The sequence below is a fragment of the Diaporthe amygdali genome, assembly GCF_026229845.1.
Source record: "Diaporthe amygdali strain CAA958 chromosome Unknown NODE_23_length_778278_cov_65_433824, whole genome shotgun sequence".
Lineage (NCBI taxonomy): Eukaryota > Fungi > Ascomycota > Sordariomycetes > Diaporthales > Diaporthaceae > Diaporthe > Diaporthe amygdali.
In genome coordinates, this window is record NW_026517043.1 from 1 (window position 1) to 20,445 (window position 20,445).

The following is a 20,445-nucleotide window of genomic DNA, read 5'->3' on the forward strand; positions in this document are numbered from 1 at the left end:
ATAAAAAAATTATAGTAAACTTAAGATTTATTTAAAAATATATAATAAAATAAGTAAACTAATAAAAGTTAAAGGAATTAACTTTTAAAAAAGAAAATATAATTTACTTACTTTATAAAAAATAAATTAAAACTAAGTAATTTAATAATAAATTTAATTTTAAAAAGATTAAACTATTTAAAATTAAAAAAAAATATTAAAAATAAATTATAAACTTATATTATTAAAAAAAATAAAAATTTACCTAGTTTTCTATATTTTTATATTAAAATTTATACTAGCTAATATAATACTAGCTATTAATATTAAGCTTAATAATTATAAATTAAAATATAAAATAAAATATATTTTAAACTATTAAATATATAGGAAAATAATAAAATATTTAGTTAAATAAAAAAATTATAATAATAAAAATAATTTATAAAAACTTATTTAAAACCTAATAAACTACTAAAAAGCACTTTAGGCATACTATTAAATAATTAGCTAAAAAAATCCATATTAACAGACTTTATTATAAAACCCTAGTTTATAATATTAAAACCCTTATTTTATTAAATATTAAAAATAGCTTTAAACTTTTTAACTATAACTTAGTTAACAGCCTTAATATAATTAGCCTCCTTAAATATATTTAAAATAGCTAAACCTTTATTTACTAAACTAGCCCTATAATAGATTAAAAACTCCCTTTAATAATATAAACAATTTAAACAAATTATCACCTTACTTACCTAATAATAAACCTTATACAAAACCTTTTAAGCCTCAAGCTCCTAAAAATATAACTTCTTTTTTTCCATAATAACTTAAAATACTAAAGGAACAGTTAAAAAAAAAAAAACCAAAAAAATAAAAAAAACTAAAACTTATAAATACTTATTAATACCCTAAAACTATTATACCTCTTACCTCACTTAACATAAGCAAAACAACAGAAAATACCCTCTATCATCTAATAAAACTACCCTTTTACAAAATAAAACAAATAAAGCATAACTTTAAAGCTTAACAACTTAATAAACACAAACAGTTAATTATATTAATCTAATTTCTTAAAACACAATTTCTTTATATATAATAATATAATTATTAGCAAAACAAACACAATAAACATATAAAAGGAAATAGAAGAAAAAAAGACTTATTTAAGTTTTTTAAAAATAAAAAAGCAATAAAAAAGGGGAATAATATTATAAATATAATAAAAATAGAACTAGGAAAGTACTATTAATTCCCTAAAAGCGTAAATAAACCCTATAAGCTAGTAAAGCAAGCTTAAAAAAATTTACTATATAATAAAAGCAAGTTATATAATAAAGTAAAAAAATAACTAAAATAACTAAAACAATGCTTTACTTTAAATAATTTAAATAATTTAACACTCTTATCACTCTAAATAAGCAATGCTTTAAATAAGCTATTAAAAATAATACTTTTATTACTTTAGCTAAAAAAATAAATTATATAAATTATATTTATTATTAATAAATAATATTAGTTTAGGATAGCTTTTTAATAGTTAATTTAAATATTTATTTAAAATAGCTATAACGCTTTTAATCTACTATTGTTATATATTACTTAAAATATTACTACTTTAAATATTTTCTAAATATAAACCTGCTTATTAGGTTTATCAGCTAAGAACTAGCTATAATTGTTATAATACCTTTAAGCTACATTTCCTTAAATCCATCCCAAAAGCATACCTTATAGCAAGTTTTTACAATATAACCTATATACTAAAAGTTTAAATAATAAAAATTACTACTATCCTATAAGCTAAATACTATCCAGTATTTAATAAGCATTCTTAATTAGATTTTATAATACTAATATTTATATACTAAAAGTTAATTAATTAATTAATTAATTTTATATTTCTACTACCTACTACTACTTACTAAATTTACTAAATTTATTAAATCTACTAATTACACTTTTTCTTTTTATCTTATCTTATTTTATTATTGCTTAATATTTAGGATAAAGTTATATTAACATTATTAGTTAAACCAGCTAATACTAGCCTAACCTAAAAGTCTATTTTTATTCATCTATCCTTTAAACAATAAAATTATAAATCCATAAACTATCTTAAAATAAGATTATTTATAAAGTAAAAGCAACTATTAAATATTAACTTAAAAAGCAATTTTAATAATAAAAGTATTATAACAATTTTTATTTAAACTTAGTAAACCTATTTATTTTAAAAACTTTTAAATAAACTTAAAAAAATTAAATACCTAGATTATTTAAACATTTAGTTAAGGTATACAAATAATTACTTTAATTATTAAAGTTTTAAGTTTAAATTATATAAAAAATAGTTTTTAAAAGGGTTTTTAATACTTATAAATATATACATATATTTAATAAAAAACTATTAGTATATAAATTATAATATTAGCGTTTATAATAAGCTAATTAGTTTATTAAGCTTATAACTATAAATAAGCCTTAAAGGGATATAGCTTTTAGCTACTTCCTATAACTAAGCAAGCAACCCACACCTAAATAAACACTAACATCCCTAAACGCACATTGTATTCAAATACGTAACCCAGCCAACAATTATCATCATTACACAACGGCTGATGATCGCCCACACACGTGTTTTGAGTCCGCAGACCTTCAGAAATGAGGTAAGACTTTATTGTTGATATTCTAGAATAGCAAGTTAAATGCAGAGAAATGTTTAGTACCGCAACAGCTAGAAATTTTAAATCTCGAAGTCAGTGCCATGGTGTATTCTGCATTTACTTCTTACTTCCTATGCTGCGCTCTAAGGCGCCTATCTACTTTCAAATATATACTTCTAAAAAAGTGAAATCAGCCATCAGGATAGACCATGGTTGTATGAGTGTCCGAGCAAGCTAGAGTCGCATGCCTTCGAACTGTATCGAGATGGATGACGTTCAGTATCGAGAATTCTGCCGAGTCACGTCAAGGATTCGATCATATAACAATCAAACGTTGAAATTTGATTCTGCAGCTTCCGCTGTAGGCTTCTCTGCTCATGTTGAAACGTTACACACTGCCTCTCGCCATTGTCGCTCTATTTCGTGGGGGCCAGGTGGACAACATGTCACCTGGACAATTCAATTCTTGACTGCAATCCAGTCGCAATCTCTTCTTCCGTACATCTTGTTCGGATGAGATTTTTAACGCTTCTGGATCAGCAAGCTGTTCTGCTGGGCTAACAAATCCGCCCGCACTGTCAAAATGCTGAGAGAAGTCGAAATCGAACAAGGAGTCCGCCACATTGCTGATGTTCATACTGGACAGATCAAATGAGGGCGAGAAAGGAAAGGGCAGGGAGCCTGGGCCTAGGGAGCCTGGGCCTGGAGAGCTCTCCCAGGAAGCACTCAAGTTCATGAAAGACGCCTCCGTGGCGCTCAGGGTTGTAGAGGAACCGAGTCCGCCGTCCTGCGTGGCTTCGGTATACCCGTTCAGTTCCGTAACTTTTTGCCTCATCTCCGAGGGCCCACACTCCTGCTGATCGAGCAGGTCACCGGCCTCGCGAATGAAATTGACTAGCGTCCGGACCACACGGAGTAGCTTGGAGCTATAATTGTTCTGTGCTTCATTGGATACTCCAAGTGAAGACTCGAGACTGCGAGCAAGTGCACCAAGGATAAAAAAGTCTCCCTCCGGATGTGCTAACGGCTCATTATCAGACGATTTGTCCGCTGCAGGCTTTTCAGGCGTAAATGCAGAGGGAAGATGAGACAGGCCAGCCTTCTTATAGATCCCGAGTATGTTCCGCGCGAGGATGAAGATGGCTGAAGTTGGCATGAGTTCTAGGATCCGCTGTGCTTGCAACGTAGTTGTGTTAGAAGACGCCAGTGACTCGGCACCAAACGGCCAGAATCGCTTGTTCGGCGCCCTAGGACTCCTAAGGTATCCTTCTGCTTCGGCCGACAAAACCCCTGATGATATCCCCGATCCTCCTGGTGACCGAGGTGAGACTGGTGTATCAGTTGTATACCAGTTGCGACGGGCCATGAGACGAAGCAATCCGTCTAGCGTTTCTGCTGCTGCTGATTCCAGTCCCGTGTCTCCAGAACAGGCGGATACGACCAAAAGGCAGGAAAGACGGGCATCATCTAACACCTCTTTTTGATCATCAGCTGTTAAGTTGACTTCGTATGCTCGAATCCGAGTTCCAAGATATGCCAAGTGCGTGCTCAAATCTTGAAATGTTTCTGGTCGTCTTATAGATGGCATTCGATGTGTTTGGGCGAATGTTAGAAGCTTCTGCCGGATGCTCGCTAACACCATTCTTTGCTCTTCAGGCGAAGTTCCCGGCACTAAAGCAGCGTGGACTTCATCCTGAATCATCGCAAGATTGAACAAATGCTCATTTGTCTCGTCATAATTTACTGGTGTAAGCGGTGACTCGCCACGGCTTATAGCCAGGGTCGTGCTTGATGCATCGTGGCTCATTGCACACGATGAAGTTCTGGAGCTGGCATCTGGTAAATACCGCGGAAGTCGGCGAAGTGTCCCACGAGCAGTAGCATAACATCTTTCACGTATGTAAAGAGATCTGAACAACTTCCTTCGTTCAATAATCTCATCCACTGATAGGTCGAGATCCATTTGACCCGGCGCGATGGGGTCGTGACAGTGTAGGCCCATTAATGTTGCCATGTGACAAGCCTGAGCAAAAAGGACATCACTGATGCTCTCTGGGTAATATGAGGGTGCAATAAGGCTCTAAGTTTCAGGCACACGTCGTCAGTTTTAATTAAAGCTAGTAGACTTGTTGGTATCCATATCATGGGGGTTTTGGTTGGTTGGTTTTCTGTTTGGGAAGGAAGGGGGGGGGGGTACGGAGGTAAACTCACCAGCAATGCCAGGGTCTGGACTGCGATGAGTCTCGGCGCCATAAACAATTGCTGTTTGCTAATTGCAGAGTCCACAGCGTCGAAGAGTGGCTGGGTGTGGTCCGCTGCTCGGAGTGGCTGCTCGGCGCCAAGAACAAATAGGAATATCAGGTCAAGACAGACAGCCCAAGGCTCATGATGGGCGTCTCTCGAGTCCGAGTAAGCTCTGTCAACCGCAGATTCAAGAGTCTTTCTCAAGAATATATCTGTGCAGAAGTCCGCCTGGCTCACGAAATGTTCCACCATAACAGACAGAAACACTTTGGGAAGCAGGCGTTCGCTGTTCTGGCCTTGACGTATCGGTGGAGAAGGTAGGTCGACTGGTGTACTCTCAAGAGCGCGTTGGAATCCTCGTACCAAATCTGGCATCGTTGAGATGCTGGAAGAGGAGACATCGCGGTTGAAGTCTCTACACTCTGCATCGAGTGTCCACGGGCCGTAATAGCGCTCGTTCAGAGTACCTTCTTCGCGGATGACGAAGCCTCCCGGAGGGACTCTGTCGCCCAAGTCGTTGTCAGGTAAAGTCGGACACGAGGCGCGACGGTTATGTTCGGGCCTGATACTGTTAGGTGCATCCTTTTGTGGTAGGCTGCGAGGCACTGTCGCTTTAGACGACTCCAACATGGAAGTCAAGGCCGAAAGCTGAGCCTGCACCATATTCAGGCGGTCGTTGACTTCGTCAAAGCTTTCACATCTAATTTGACGGCCACAGAATTAGCTTTGATGGAGGAATGAAAGTCTCGCCGGGACTCTACCCACAGGACTTTGACGTGGTTGACTCGCTTCGGCGGGGGTGTGTAGATACAGTCCACTTGGGCCTGGCGACAGATGCTGCATTCTGGCTTCTCTCGGCCACACTTGATCTTGCGGACTCTGCAATTGGAACATGGCCCGTCGTGGGACTGCAAGCTCCAGCTCTTCTGAAGGTCAGATTCGGCTCCTGTCACTGGAAAATAAGGACACATCTACTTACCTCTTTCTTGGCAGATGAATCGGCCATGACAGAAACGTGTTGATGGAAATTATTTGTGCAGAGTCCTTACGGCGTCCGGCCTGAAAAACCTTTGGTTGAATTGGGCTGCATACGCATGTAAAGGTGTGGTCAAACTTAAGACTTATGTATGAACTTCCAGCTTTCGAATTTGCCTTTTCTTCCAACAGCTAATAAACCTTCCGCATGCATGCCAATGGATACCCTTCACCACATCCCGGCCAAGGGAATTGTGATGACCCGCATGGATACAACAGTCCCTTGCAGCATATTTGCCTTTCGATGTATAATTCACGCGCGCGGCACCCTGGCGAGTGTGAACCTGCACACTCGTACCGTTTACGAGGAGCCCTACACCTCTGCCCCAATCATGAAATGTATTTGTGACATTCAGGCTGTGCAGTTGTCACTAAAACTAGTACGTAGTTTGGCTGTGTGCACAAGGAAACCGCACCAGACCTCCTAAAATCTCGGAAAGGCCGGCACAGAAGGAATATTGCAAGGGCCAGAGATTGAGAATCGCCTCAAGATAGAATCCATGGGTGTTTGGAAATGAACTACGATGAGACGAGGACCAGCCCAGGACTAGGGATCGAAAGCATGATCTATACATTGAGTAGAGAGCACATCAGTTCCCCTGTTGACGTGAACGTACATGATCCAATGAGATACGAGATTACGCCAGGACGTTTGTATCTAGTAACGTGACGGAGACAAATTTTGGGTTAAAGATCGGACTGAATATCCTTGTTGGCTGCGCGGCCCGGAGAATCTAATAACCCTAATCATAATTCTACTTATGGAGATCCGTTGCAAAGTTCTGGGGTAGATCGTTGCTACCCAAACATCTGGGACGGACAGCATGTTGAGCCACCAATAATTAAGTTTAAGTCGACGTTTCAGTAGCTTTCACAAACGTAGCATCTGAGGCCCCACAGATGACGCTTGCGACACGGCATGCCGGGCAGTAGCCAACCCTACATAGGTACATAAGAACGCCAACACATGCAATACTTCAATCGTGCAGATAATAATGTAGAAGTGTAGGATCGCATGAGGCGCCGGAGGCGATCTCAAAGCAATGACTTCCAAGTGCCCGACGGCGACTTCGAATGCAGGACATAGTCATATGCGAAGCTTCACTATCATGGGAACAAGCGCAACGCGGACATAACCCGAGACCGAAGAGTGTTCTGAGAATTGGAGTCGGCCCCCGCTACGAGTAGACTTAAGCTTAAATTTCAATTGTTCAAGGACCGGGGACCTTGTCACGGCCGTTTCGGGCGCCAGTATATCGTGGCGGAGGGCTCAAATCGCAGCCGCTTGCTCAAAGATAGAAGGCTGCATGCAAGCCACCCTCGGAATTTCCGCAGGGGATTTCCGACTAAACAGCTTTTGCTGTATCGTATTCGCCGCGTTATAGTGGTCCTCCCAGCCTAAGCCAATGCAATATAGAGCCGCGCGCTCTGGCCGAGGCAGCACTGACCCAGGTACTTCGTCCTTTGATGTCAAGATAAGGTTGAGACGTGATTGCATATCAGATGGCGGCTTGGCTTTCAGGAAAACGACGACAGAATCAAAAGGGTACCCTGGGCCAATACTTGCAACCCAGCAATTTCCCCACTTTGACTTTATCGGCGTTCTTTCATGGGTTCGTCGTGTCTCCATGTTGTGTTCTGCATTGTTACGCGGAAATCGGCCACGGCGAGAAAACGGTTTGCAAAATGTATGATATACAACCCCTACTTATCTCAGTTTATCACCACGATGCTGTTCTGAAATCCGTAGTACTAGAGACAGTCTAACAAAGCTATATTTTTGGTACAATTATTGAGTTGTATCATCATGGAGCGAATCGTCGAACTCAAAATCATATAGTATATTGGCCTCAACTTTGTACAAATGTGACGCGGAACACATTTTTACACAGAGCCTGGATTTCGTCAAAGATGTCAGATCCAGCGTCCCATAATCCCTCTGGTATACATGAGAAAGTTCCCGGAGAGATTTATTCCAAAGAGCAATTTCAGCTGAACTCCATGCTGTCAAGGGATCAAGCCTAGCACTCGGAGTAGCAGGCATCATGCTTTCGGCCGAAATTACCTTTGATCTCAAAGGAGGAAAAGATTGAAAATAGGAAAGAAAGCTCCCGACCAAGCCGGCCGAGATGTCACACCAGGATAACTAAGGATGACCTAGTACTTGCGCACAGATAATGTAGTCTTTTAGCAGGGCCACCGGCCCCCGAACATGGAATTAGAGTTGGTGATAAGGGCACGGAATTTTCGAAGCCCAGATCGGTGGCCCATCTCCGCGGGATGAGTGTCTTCCCCGTCTGAAGGAGGCATGTTTCAAGGTCGGACGGTTCTGGTCGCTCCGCGGTACGCGGAACGAGCCGCGCGGAGCTTATCGAGGTATGCCTATTTAGGTATGTAGTTGGAGACGTTTTGTGTCTATGCTTTCTTGTCTCGAGCTATTGTGGTCTCTCATACACATACGCAATGACTTCTTCCAGCGTGATACCGTCTAAGTCTCTGGTGCCTTGCACTACAACCCCCTTATCAGGTCTCTGGTGTCCTGAAACACATCTGAAGGGTTTGTTTTATGGCCCTGGCTGTGTAAAGACTCATCTTCGGAGCATGCTGCCAAGTACAACGTCACGCGCTTTCATCGTTACTGGAGCTTCATTATTCAACAAGACTCCACTCATACAAGAGCTCGAAAAACTTCTCGGTGAAAACCACGCGGGTACTTTTGCGGGCATTAAGCAGCATGGGCATTTCACAGATGTGGACGCAGCCTTCTCACATCTAAGGACAATATCATTACAGCAGACCGACGTGCAAGCCGTTGACACAATAATCTCTGTTGGTGGCGGCTCGCCAATCGACTCAGCTAAGACTCTCTCTTACTGGACGCACCAGGCCTCAGGTAACTTTCTCACTCACATTACAATACCAACTACTCTCAGTGCTGCGGAGTGCACTGCGGGTGGCGGGTACACAAACCATGATGGTGTGAAGGTTGGATTCATGTGTGCAGGTTGTAAGTAAACAGAAATGTTCCAACCTTTCCTCCGCGGTCTGGCGTGTTACATAGATGTTTGATAAAGTGGGCTTGTTAATTGGGAGAGGGGGGCAAATGAACAACAGTCCTTTCAACTTGCTCAGCCGACTAATATAAACCTTATTCAAGTGGGCGTTACGGCTATTTTCTATGATCCGACCTACACCCGACACACACCCCCGCGCCTCATCCTGTCAACAGGTATACGAGCTTTGGACCATGCTGTCGAAACAATATACCACCCAAACTCCTCTGAGGTACCATGGAAGGCACTGGCGGCGTGGTCGATTCAAACTATTTTTGAATGTTTGCCCATTGTGGCGCATTTGTCGGAATCAGTGAAACAGGACAGCACTAACCCTGAAGACTTCCAAATCCTTGAAAATAATGATGTTCTCGTACGGCTACACTTAGCTGCATGGGCTGCAGCGGGTTTGAGAGGCTCTAATTTTGGTGGAGGGATGGGATTGTCACACTCTCTTGGCCACGCATTGGGTAGCCCCTATGGCATTCCGCGTAAGTTAACTCGGCCTTGTATAACTGATATGAGACCAGACATATATGAACTAACCATCCCATAGATGGTGACACAAGTTGCATGACACTCGCACCAGTTGTCAGGTTGATGGCTCGTCACAAACCAGACGCCGGCGCACAAGTTAGTCGCTTGTGCCTACCTTCAGTCTCTAGAGTCCGGTCCGGAGATCAATTGGAAGACTCGCTGCAATTTGCAAGCTGCATCGAAGGACTGATCTCGGAGCTTGGACTTACACCCCGATCTTTAAGGGAGTGGGGGGTCAACAAGTCTGAAGTCCCTATAATTGTGAAAAGGGCCATGAAGGGACCTGCGGATGATAGATTCAGGGAAGAAGTGCAAATCATCGTGAAGAGTCTTTTCTGACTTCGAATGAATCTGCGTCGTTCGTCTTCATACTTCATATCGAAGTTTCACAGAACGGTCCGCGACGCGTAAGGCCAATTACTTCAGCAATTTCTCCCCTGGCGAAAGGTTCTCAACTTGAGGCTGTGTATGAGTGATTAGAGAAGGCATTCTTCCGGCACGTGCATGTTGCCCCAGGGACATACTCCCATATTCAGGATCTTTAGGACTGTTATTCCTAGCCTCGTGCACAGAATATGGACTGGATGAAAAGGTGAAGCTTACCGGATGCGAGAAGATTGCTACCATGTTCAATATTGCTCTTCTTGAATAAAGATTGTTCTCAAATCTTATTTAATGGCTATAAATCGAAGGTGATCTACAACAACCTTGGGGTGCTCGATTGTACCGAGCCTTGCGAGCCAATGCCTACAAAATCACGAATGCTCCGGTGTTCCCTGGTGCGTCTATTCTGCAAAAAAGAGAAGGTAAAACAGCTATAGAGGTGTGGTGTTTCTCAAACCTGATCGGAATTACTTTTATACTATACATCCAAGTAAGGGTGCGAGTAAAACGGGCAGTATTGGCGAATTGGAAGTGGAATGTAATTCTTTCTATAACGAGTCCAAAATGTGGGATTGCGCGATTGGCAACTTCTTTCTTTTTGCTTTGAACTGAGTATCAGAAACGACAGTAATTAGGGAACTCTTATTCCCAAGCTTTTCTGACGAAAATTCAGGACGCAATGGCGTTCCCTAGAAATCTTGCCGTGATTTGCCCAATCTCAACACTCTTAGAACCTGGATCCATCATGCTGAAGTGATTGACATCATCTACAATCTCAATATGCAAGTTTTCCCGACCGAGCAACGTGGCCCAGCCATCACCGGAGAAATCTGTTCGGTTGTTCAATAGCCACCGCATCTCGCGCGGATCCTCAGGGCGTATCTCAATCTTCGGACCATCAAGATCCTTGCAAACACCATCCCGTGCATATATAATGAGTGTCGATGGCGCATGTGCTAGTGGCCGTGGCTTATACTCATCAAGGACTCGGATGAAAGCGCTGAAGTGCTTGCGGAGCCAAGCTGGCATTTTGCCAGGGCTAGAGCCGAAGATACCAATCGAATCAAAAAAGTCGTAAAGTCTTTGGGGAGGATTCTGCAAACCAATCGGATTCGGCGAATCGATGAGGATGATTCTCTCTGGATGAGTACTTCCTTGGATATCCTGAATTTGTCTTGCTACCTCGCATGCAATCACTCCCCCGGCTGACCAGCCGCCAAGGCTGTAAGGGAGGCTGGGCTTACTGCAAATGATACGCTGGGTCTCAGCGAGGAACTTGCTTGCTAGTAGGTCCATGTCTACGTCCAGCCGTGTCATGTCCTCAGCATCCTTTCGCCAGGGACAATTAAGTCCGTAGACCGCGACGTCATTCCCAATGCAGGAAGCCAAAGTTGCATAAGAGGCAGCAGAGCCAGAGCCATCAGGAAAGAGGAACAAGAGTTGCTTGGCGTTCGCAAGAGAAACTGGGCTGGAAAGCAGGATGGAAGTTGCATGCGGAGGCAAGATGTCGGTCTGATGAGAACTATATGAACCTGCCGCACTATACGATTCGAGTGCCGTGCTCCATTTGGTGGGCACCCCAGGAGTTGTCGCAGAACTGCTAAGAGGGGGCGTTGGGGAGCTGGCGCTATCGGTCATGCTGTCTAAGTCCGACCCTGAGCCCTCAGATGACGAAGAATCGACTTCAATCAGGGCATCATCTCTTTGCGGCTGCGCTGAGGGGTTGGCGTCGGGTCTATTGGATGCTTCGCCTAGAACTAGACTTTGGAGAGCTCCTATAGTGGGATTGTCGACAAATACCGAGGATGCGAGCTCGAGTTCCAGCTCTTCCTGGATTCTTGAAGTCATCGTCAAAGAGAGTAAAGAGTCAATGCCAATTTCGGAAAATTCGGTCTCGGTGGTGAGATCGGACGGCGAAATACCGACCTCCTCGCCGATGATGGCCAGAATACGGTCCATTATTTTAGTAGATGGGGCCGATGTTGTATAGTCACCATTTGGGGTCTCCTCTCTTTCCGCTTTAGAATTTTCATTTGCATCGAGGTCATCCATATGAGACTCCAAAGTTCCGCTTGCAGGGGGCCCTACTTTCGCGGAGACATTGGTCGCTTGGGGGTTGATCTTGAGGATGGGAGCATTGGCAGCGGCTCGATTCGGTAATAGATGGTCCAGTGACTGCCTAGGAACGCCTTGAAACTAACAATTGCACTCTTGTCAGTCGCACCCAAGCATAAACAGGAGATAAATGAAAGTATAAGTCAATAGACTGTCCAGGACATACCGTTACACCTTCGAAGACGGCTATGAGTTGGACCCCGTCAAAGATATATGTGTCACCAGTGTACAAGGTCTTCTCGATCAAATGCATGCGGTTGTATGCACGATATGTCTTGCCGGGTTCCAATGAATCCGAGATTCGCATGTGATCCCACCCATGATTAACGAATACGGTTGATTTGCTGGACAATTTGTCATTGGCGTTCATGATGAAGCCGGCAATGTGTCCAAGGCTGTCGATCCAGCGCGGGTTCAAGTAAAATCCATCAGAACCGACCTGAAACTCGACTGTAGATACGGCCTCAAGTTGATCACTGTCCATTATGACATCTTTCATGCCTTGGTACTCTTTACCATAGTCCACTAGTGCACCAAAAAGCTTGTAGGCCATGCCTCGTTTGATGTGATGGCAGTTGCCCTCAACAACCCCTTTGGAAAGTGAATCCACCCGAGACTGCACAAGGTACCCGAGACGCTTCCAGTCATCCAACCACGTCTGGTTTGAAGTAACAAGAACAACGCAAGTGGCGTGTAGTCTTGTGATCCTGCCTGTCTCGTTCACACTCCCAAGTGTCATGTTGATTTGATTCAGCCGCCAGTCTGCTTGAGCGGAGATACGGAAGACATGGGTCTTTTCGTTGGGTAACGCAATGAGAGGTGCTTCAACTCTCATGCTGGACACATCAAATCCAATAGGTTCGGCAGCATGGCCAGCTTCACCAACCATATAATGAGCGATGGTGAGTGCGATATCAGCGTAAAGTGACTGCATTACTTGTTTAGTACTGAAGTAGTAGGGAGGTACTGTTGATGCAGGGATGGTTGCTTACGGAAGGGCACAGTGCAGCACCGTTAACTAGATGGCCTTGCAAGACTGGCAACAGCCTTCTGTCAAATACGTCGGACTCGATAACGACCTTTGATTCCTCAGTGCCATGCTTTTCTTCGATGACCCTCTGCACCGCTGGCGAAATGAACTTGTACTGTTGGACTTGCTTGAGGGACGTGCTGTTTGAGGGAATCGCATTATCCGGGTTCTCTCCCTTTGAGAGACAAAAGTTGTTCCTGTAGTCGATCCAATACCTCTTCAAATCCCAGGCATATCTTGGTAGGTCAACGACGCGCTGCGAATTTGTATATTCGCGGTGATACTCATTCCAGTCAATTTCTGATCCTGATAGGTAGAGGGATTCGAGCATCGCAGCCAAAGGACTAAAACCATCAGGAGACCTTCGAAGTGTGGAAAGAGTTGCCGTGTCTGATCCCAGTGTCCCTTTGATCATGTTGCCGCACACTGGATTTGGCCCTACCTCAAGCCAGACTTCGCAATTGCTCCAAGTTAGTAATTTTGGCCCACCAGGATCTTCACAGGATACAACTGAGGCAATGAAATAAATGAACAATATAATCGACCTCCGTCGGGCGCAGAGAAACAAAGTCGGGCTAGAACACAGCAATGCAAAACTTCACTTACTTGTCTTCCGATCCACCACACCGGCTCGCATGGCCGCCTCGACAGCTGCGAAGAAGACGACCGGATTTCTACACGCTCGTGTGAGATATTTGCCATCGAGCTGGCCCTTGTCTCCGGGAGAAACCGTCCGAGCCATCAGAGGCGAAAGAACTGGAACGTTTGGCGGGTTGTAGACAACGGCTTGTGATGATAGTCTGAGAAATTCGTCCAAGATGGGATCAACTTGGGCAGAATGGAATGCGTAAGGGACATCCAGTCTGCGGGTATCGATATTCATAGCCTTGGCCCGACGCTCGAGGTCTGAAATCTTGTCAAGTGGTCCTGCAATGACCTGACCGGAGGGCTGATTCAGGCAAGCAAGCTCACATCCGCATCCCGAGTGCGACAGGAGGCCGTTGACGATGTCCATCGGGGCTTTCACCGCGAGCATCGCATGAGTTCCTTGCCTGCAGTGCTTTTCGAGCAAAGTTGCGCGGGTGCCAACTAGATAGATAACATCTGGGGCAGAGAGCACGCCTGCTGCATGTAGTCCAGCATATTCGCCCAGGCTGTGCCCAATTACTGCAGATGGTTTCACACCCCAGGTTCCCAAAAGTTCTGTGAGCGCCATTTGAAGGCAAGCCATGGCCAGTTGTTGGGTTGCAGGACTAGCCTCTTGAGCATCAGCGGTGTGAGACCCGTCAATCAACCCGACAAATGAGGGAAACCCGTGAACTTGTGCTAGGTGATCAAATCGCGTTATGCTCTCCCTAAATTTGCTGTTGCAGTCGAACAGTACTTTGCCCATCGATGCATAAATCCCCCCCTGGCCTGTGAAGGTGAACACAATCTTTGGGGTATTAGCAGGTTGCGGTACCTGCTTTGGCGACACTGATTCTAGTTGCGTAATCTTGGAGTTAAGAGCGGCCAATATGGCCTCAAGAGATGAACCAGATACAATGGTACGATAGTTGTGGTGCATTCTTCTAGCGGTGGTGGTGTACGAGACCGCTGGTAGATCTAAGCTTGTGATCGGGTTGTTCTGCAGCCACGAGACAAGAGCTCTGGCGTTGTCAAGCAAGGACTTTGCTGACCTGCCCGTGCAACTGACCAAGTGAACAGGACGTGGGTCCGCAGACGCTTGGTTTCCGTAGTTCCGTCTTTCTGTTGGAGCATCCTCCAACAGCACCGCCGTGTTCCCGCCGGCGGCGCTGAAATTGTTCAGAAAGCAGGCACGCTTTCCTGCGGAGGTGTCCTCCCGTCGCCAGGGTGTCGGCTGAGACGCAATGTTGACGCCTCTCTCCACCAAGTCCAGTGGGTAGGAATGATTAATGCGGCTTTTTATGCCACAATGAGGAGGTATCTCATTGTGCTTCATCATCATCAGAACTTTGATGAGAGAAGAAACACCTGAGGCAGATTCGGCATGCCCAATATTGGCCTTGGCAGACCCAAGATACAATGGGCGGGCAGGTGCCTGACTCCGCCTGTGGTTGGAGGCAAAGACCGAGAGAACCGACCTCATCTCCGTTGCGTCTCCTGCCTGGGTACCGGTTCCCTGATAGTAAGAGATCTCAGTACACGGCGACCGGGTGTTTGAACACAGTCAAAAAGTGACAAGGATGGAAAGGCGTGAAGGGGGTGGGATCAATCGGAGACAGCGGATCCAATGAATCGTCATCTCAGATTTTCAACAAGCAGGGAGGACGGTAAAAGAGAACAGAATTCTATATTCTGGAGGTTTACTCACGTGCATTTCGATATAGCCAACATCGAGCGGATCATAATTGGTGTATCGCATTATCCGTTTGAAAACACTGCACTGGTCACCCTCATGGGGTCTTGTAATGCTGTCTGTCTGACCACAATGATTCGTGGTTGAGCCAACAATAACTCCAAATATAGGGTCATTGTCGGCTTCCGCATCTTCCAAGCGCTTTAGGATGACAGACCCAACAGCATCAGCACGACAGTACCCATTGGCACCGTCGTCGAAAGCGTTGCAGTTCCCTGTCAAGATCGCGCATGTTAGTAATACAGCAACTTTCCCAGGATTGAACCCATTCATGAACATTGAGGGCGCTTACCTGTTGTGGACAGAAAGTGGCCGCGGTCCAGACCAGCGAAATTATCTGGGTTAGTGAGGACATTGGTTCCACCTGCAATTGCGGTATCGCACTCTCCTCGCCAGAGATAAGTGCACGCGGTTTGCACGGCGGCAAAGCTCGAGGAACAGGCCGTGTCCATACTGATGCTTGGGCCAGAGAAACGAAAAAAATAACTATGCCGGTTCATAAGAGCTTGGCCATATCATGGTTTATTCAAAATGCTCACCTGATTCGACCGGGAACAAAAGCTCGATTTCCTCCAGGGATGAAATAGGTGTCCACGTCTTGGCCGCTATTGACCTCGCGCCAATCTTCTTCGTGTCAGCTGCTGGTCATAAAACACAGCATGGGAAAAGGCTGTACAAGATCGACTAAGGTATCGCCAGAGGATAAAGTTTTACGTACCATCGCTGGTGGTGCCAAAGAAAACCCCTATACGGTCTTGCTGCGTACTAGGGGTCCGATTGCGTACCATCCCGGCCATTTCCATCGCCTCGTACGTGGTCGTTATAGCAAGTCTCTGTGCTGGGTCTGTATTTTCCGCCTCGCGAGGTGACATATTGAAGAAGCGTGCATCAAAATTCCCAGGGTCGTCAATGAAACACCCGTACCTAATTCTACTGGTATTCTTGGTCTTCCCGGTCATGTCGTAATGTGCTTTCCAGTCAAATCGATCTGAGGGAATGTCTCTATGAACGTCGCGGCCAGCCCGCAGGAGGTCCCAAAATGCCTCATTTGAGTCCGCTGACGGGAATCGTCCAGAAAACCCAATGATTGCTATCTTGGAATCCACGAATCGTCCGGTTGGAATGTTGGAAGTGTCAGCCGCGCGCAGACTTCGTCTGATGTCACCAGCAACGTCCTCAACGGAGACCTGGATTGGGCCTGCCTTGCTAATTTGTTCACAGACCATCGATGCAGAATTGCTTGAGAAGGGAATGACTGTGCATTGGTCCATGGAGTGATCAGTCCAGAACTCTTGGACTGCGGAAAGAATTGAGTCCCACTGCACTGGCTCTCGTAAAACATCCGTAATTGTAGCTTGGAGGAGAGCCCTGAAGTTGGGGGCATTTGCGACCTTGCCTGTCGAGCCTGATAGAAGCCCTACGTCGGGGATTCTGTCTGCCACCAGCTCATTACTGATGTGGCCCACAATCTTTTCTGGGACGGAGGCGTCGAAAAGATGAGCAGCATGGAATGGTGAAAAGATGTCCAAATATCTGTATTTGAGACAGCTCTGATGCTGTTGGAGAAAATCGTCCAGTATGTGCGGTGGTCCTGTCAAGGTCAATCTGTTATTCGGCATCGTAGCACTGATATGGATCTTTTTGTTTTGATAACCCTGAAGAATTTCACTGATATTTGCCTTGCTCTTGGGACTGACAACTGCGGACCATGCCTTGTTGAGCGACGAGTCTTGTGGGGAAGATAAGTCCTGGCCGACCATATACGCAAGGTGTGCTGTTCTGAATGCAGCAAGGACCGACTCAACGGCCGCAGGGATCAGTTCTGTGAGGGTTTGCGAGCTGCAAATGGCTGCCGCCGCAAATCCACCGGCGCAAGGGCCGACAACACATGTCGTCTGAGCTGAAGGGTAGGGCTCGCCTCCCCTACCATAACGCCTGTTCTCGTCAGCATACCTATAATTAAACGAAAGCAGCTGCGGGTCTTGCCAGCTTGGTTCTCAGAACGTCAAGGGGCCCTCAGCAGCAAGCCTATAAACTTACACAATGAATTGCGCGACTTGATGTACGCTCAATAGGAAGAATCTCAATATTGGCGTTCCTTCAGTCTCTCCGACTTTTGCAACGAGATCAATGAGTGTCGTAAATCGAGGGAACAAATTTTGTTGCAAGGCTGGCAGAGCGCCTATGAGCCTCCTAAGCGCAAAACCAGTTCGTTCAAAGAATGAGACCAGTAGTGCGTCTGTCTTCACGTGTAACAAAAACCGTAGATCTCCGTAGAATCCATTTGTTGTCAGATCTCCAAGTAGGATGAGCTGATATCTGCCATGGGACTCTCCTTCTAAGGTCGAGGGTTCAGGAGATGCAGCTGTTGAAGGCATTGTTGACTGATATCTTGAGCGACGCAAACCGTTAGCGACGCAAACATTTGCCGTCTGAAATGTTGAAACTTGTCTGATCTTGTAATTCTATGCACTTCTGGAATCAGACATGGAATTAAATATCTTCTTGTACATTTTCACCAACCTGACCCCTAACAGACGATGTATATCAATAAGGAGACCTATCACCTCGTTCCACTAACAACAACATGACATCCTTGTTATCTGTGATGAAACTCCGTGGAACACCCAGTGATTGACATGGAAACCAGTGCTGTCGAGTCGCAGGGCGCCGTTCCTGCCCGAGACGGCTTGGGAGGCCTTATGCCGCGTCTAGAGTTGCTCCAAACACCCAGTATACAATTGGGCTGTCGAAGTGGCCCGCACTCCGGGCCCCGAAGATGGTTCAACTTCGAGTTAAGATCGAGAACCATACAAATAGTTCTCGAAACCCCGGTTATCTGCCCTTGCAGTACTCCGACCCCCGACCAAACGTCCCAGGGCCCCGGTTGCCGTGCCCCGAAAAATTTGGATGAACTTACCGCACAGCCAGTCAAGAGTGCTTTCGGAAGGAATTGCAACAGTATGGGTCACCAGGCAACGTTTACGTGAGATCTGAGATCACATGAAAAATTACAATCATTGACAGAACATCCATGGTTAAATTGCTGCCCGATCTTTCGGTATGGAAAGAACCCAGCTCAAAGACGAAGTTCCACTGCGCAATACTATGTTTCTCATCGAGTGCGAAGTGACCGCTAAACATGGACTGAGAACATATCAAAAGATCAAAGCGGTCCATTATGCGGCTGTCCCGGTCAAGTTATTGCTCTAGATGATCCCATTTTGTGACGAGGCAATTCCGAGGCCGATGAGAGAGAGCAGAAATGTTCTCATGCTTCAATGATGATCTCGTATCCGAATTTCCCACATCCCACGACAGCTATGTGACTTGAACTTCTCTTTGTACGAAATCTACTTTCAAATTAGCCACATGGGTATGCATAGTGTCATATGTGAGAATTTGGCGGTAGCTTACTTGGAATCGTGACTCGGCCTTTTTCATCAGATCTAACCACTGCTTCGCAGTCCGCTGCTGTGCATTGTGCATGGTCATAAGCGTAACATCCCGTCTGCGGAACGCTAATTCAACGTGTGTCTCGAATTGGCCTTTCTCTGGCGAGACCAAGTCACAGATGAGTAGGGTTGGCTGTGACGGATGCAAAAGTAAGGGAACAAATCTTCGCAACAAATCTACGCAGCGATCATCGTCCAAGATCCATAAGGTCCCATAGAGCAAGAACAGGCGTCTCAGCTCACCTCCAGGCGCATCTACCTCACTTGGAGCAGTGTCTCGAAGTTCGAATTTGACTTCGGGAAAGGCTGCCGCCATGCGTTCAGCAAAAGCACCAATGCTTTTTCCAGCGACTACTACAACCGAGGTTTTCGGGTCTGCCATGATCTCGGATTGAGAACCAAACCACTCAAATACCATTTCATTCCCAGCGTCAAGACCTTCACGGATAACTGTTAGCCCGTCTGTGCTACAGCTTTTCTCCCACGGGTGGGGAGGATTACCGTCCTGTGCGACACTGTTCATAGCGTTGAAAAATCTTTGGCCTTTCCCAGTGTTGATACTATGATACTTGTGCATTGGCATCCCGAAACTAATTTACGTAACATTTTTAGCTACTATACAAGCAGATGGGGTTTCTGGTGCAAAAATAACTTGTTGTGCGAACTGTGGATTACTTACGCAAGATCAAATGCAGCGGGGCCTGCGAAGTAGTCGCTTGGTTGCTTCAACCAATCTGCCAAGTTGGCGCTGGCAAGGCGGGTTTCATACAGCCTTCATTGAATAACATTAGTCAATTTGAAATCGAATACCTTGAAAATTTGGCACGGAACCAACTCGAAGGCGCCCGTATGATCGAAACAAGCTTGGAGCCGCTTACTGGAACCCGACCCAAGAGCTGAAGCCCTTATTTGAGACCAACGCTGCGGAAATGAAGGTATGAGAGAATTTCCCGTCTTCTTCTTCTTTTAAAATACCAGAGCAAGAAAGAAGACGACATATGGGTAACAGTTTGTTGGCCTGCAAGCTTGTACGTGCAGCGATCTCTGCGAAGCTTCGGGTGCCTCCATCTTCGGGAATGGCTTCTAGGACCCCAAGCTCCAGCGCAACATACAAAGCACCATGCTCCCAGTTCATGGACACGAGTTCATGAATGAATCCCTGAGGTCCAAGAGTAAGCTTTTCGAGTTGTTGTGCAAGACCTATGATGTTTATCTTTGCCTTCTCGATTGGGTCACTGCCGTTCCGGGTTTTCCACAAGCCAAGGAGGTCTGCAGTGGCATCTTGGCTTCCTGTGTCCTGTGTCAATACTTGATCGATACTGGCTTCGGGATAGATAGAAAGATCGTTGGCCAATCGTGCGACCTGCTCATGAAGTTCGGCGCTGGTTTTCAACAAGGTCTGAACGGTGATTGCTGACATATTGCTTCTAAATATGCAAACCCTCATCAGTGGTTTGGCATCGAGTCCTGCTGATTTGAAAAAGAGACAAGCTTTGTAAAACGCGGTCGGGTGGGTGTATGATCCTGCAAGCAGCCAGGACCATCATTTTCTAAGATGAAC

The 20,445-nt window shown here is 45.3% G+C and overlaps 3 protein-coding genes across 3 annotated transcripts; all 3 read right to left on the minus strand.

Annotated features, from left to right (window-relative positions):
• Window positions 1-2,885: 2,885 nt before the first annotated feature.
• On the minus strand, window positions 2,886-5,901 carry J7T55_004716 (uncharacterized protein; the record flags this gene model as incomplete). Its single annotated transcript, XM_053130435.1, has 5 exons — window positions 2,886-2,906; window positions 3,154-4,674; window positions 4,863-5,595; window positions 5,661-5,821; window positions 5,875-5,901. 5 exons carry the CDS (start codon window positions 5,899-5,901, stop codon window positions 2,886-2,888), a joined length of 2,463 nt encoding a protein of 820 aa, XP_052991143.1.
• Window positions 5,902-10,573: 4,672 nt separating this feature from the next.
• Window positions 10,574-17,807, minus strand: J7T55_004717 (uncharacterized protein; the record flags this gene model as incomplete). The annotated part of the gene is made up of 11 exons (XM_053130436.1): window positions 10,574-11,043; window positions 11,149-12,100; window positions 12,186-12,947; window positions 13,012-13,502; window positions 13,656-13,955; window positions 14,022-15,192; window positions 15,385-15,644; window positions 15,722-15,793; window positions 15,969-16,067; window positions 16,148-17,382; window positions 17,470-17,807. 11 exons carry the CDS (start codon window positions 17,805-17,807, stop codon window positions 10,574-10,576), a joined length of 6,150 nt encoding a protein of 2,049 aa, XP_052991144.1.
• Window positions 17,808-18,707: 900 nt separating this feature from the next.
• J7T55_004718 (uncharacterized protein) lies at window positions 18,708-20,304 on the minus strand (the record flags this gene model as incomplete). The annotated part of the gene is made up of 6 exons (XM_053130437.1): window positions 18,708-18,782; window positions 18,847-18,950; window positions 19,128-19,399; window positions 19,564-19,656; window positions 19,763-19,805; window positions 19,917-20,304. The coding sequence occupies 6 exons, from the start codon at window positions 20,302-20,304 to the stop codon at window positions 18,708-18,710; spliced, it is 975 nt and encodes a 324-aa protein (XP_052991145.1).
• Between the last annotated feature and the right edge of the window lie 141 nt (window positions 20,305-20,445).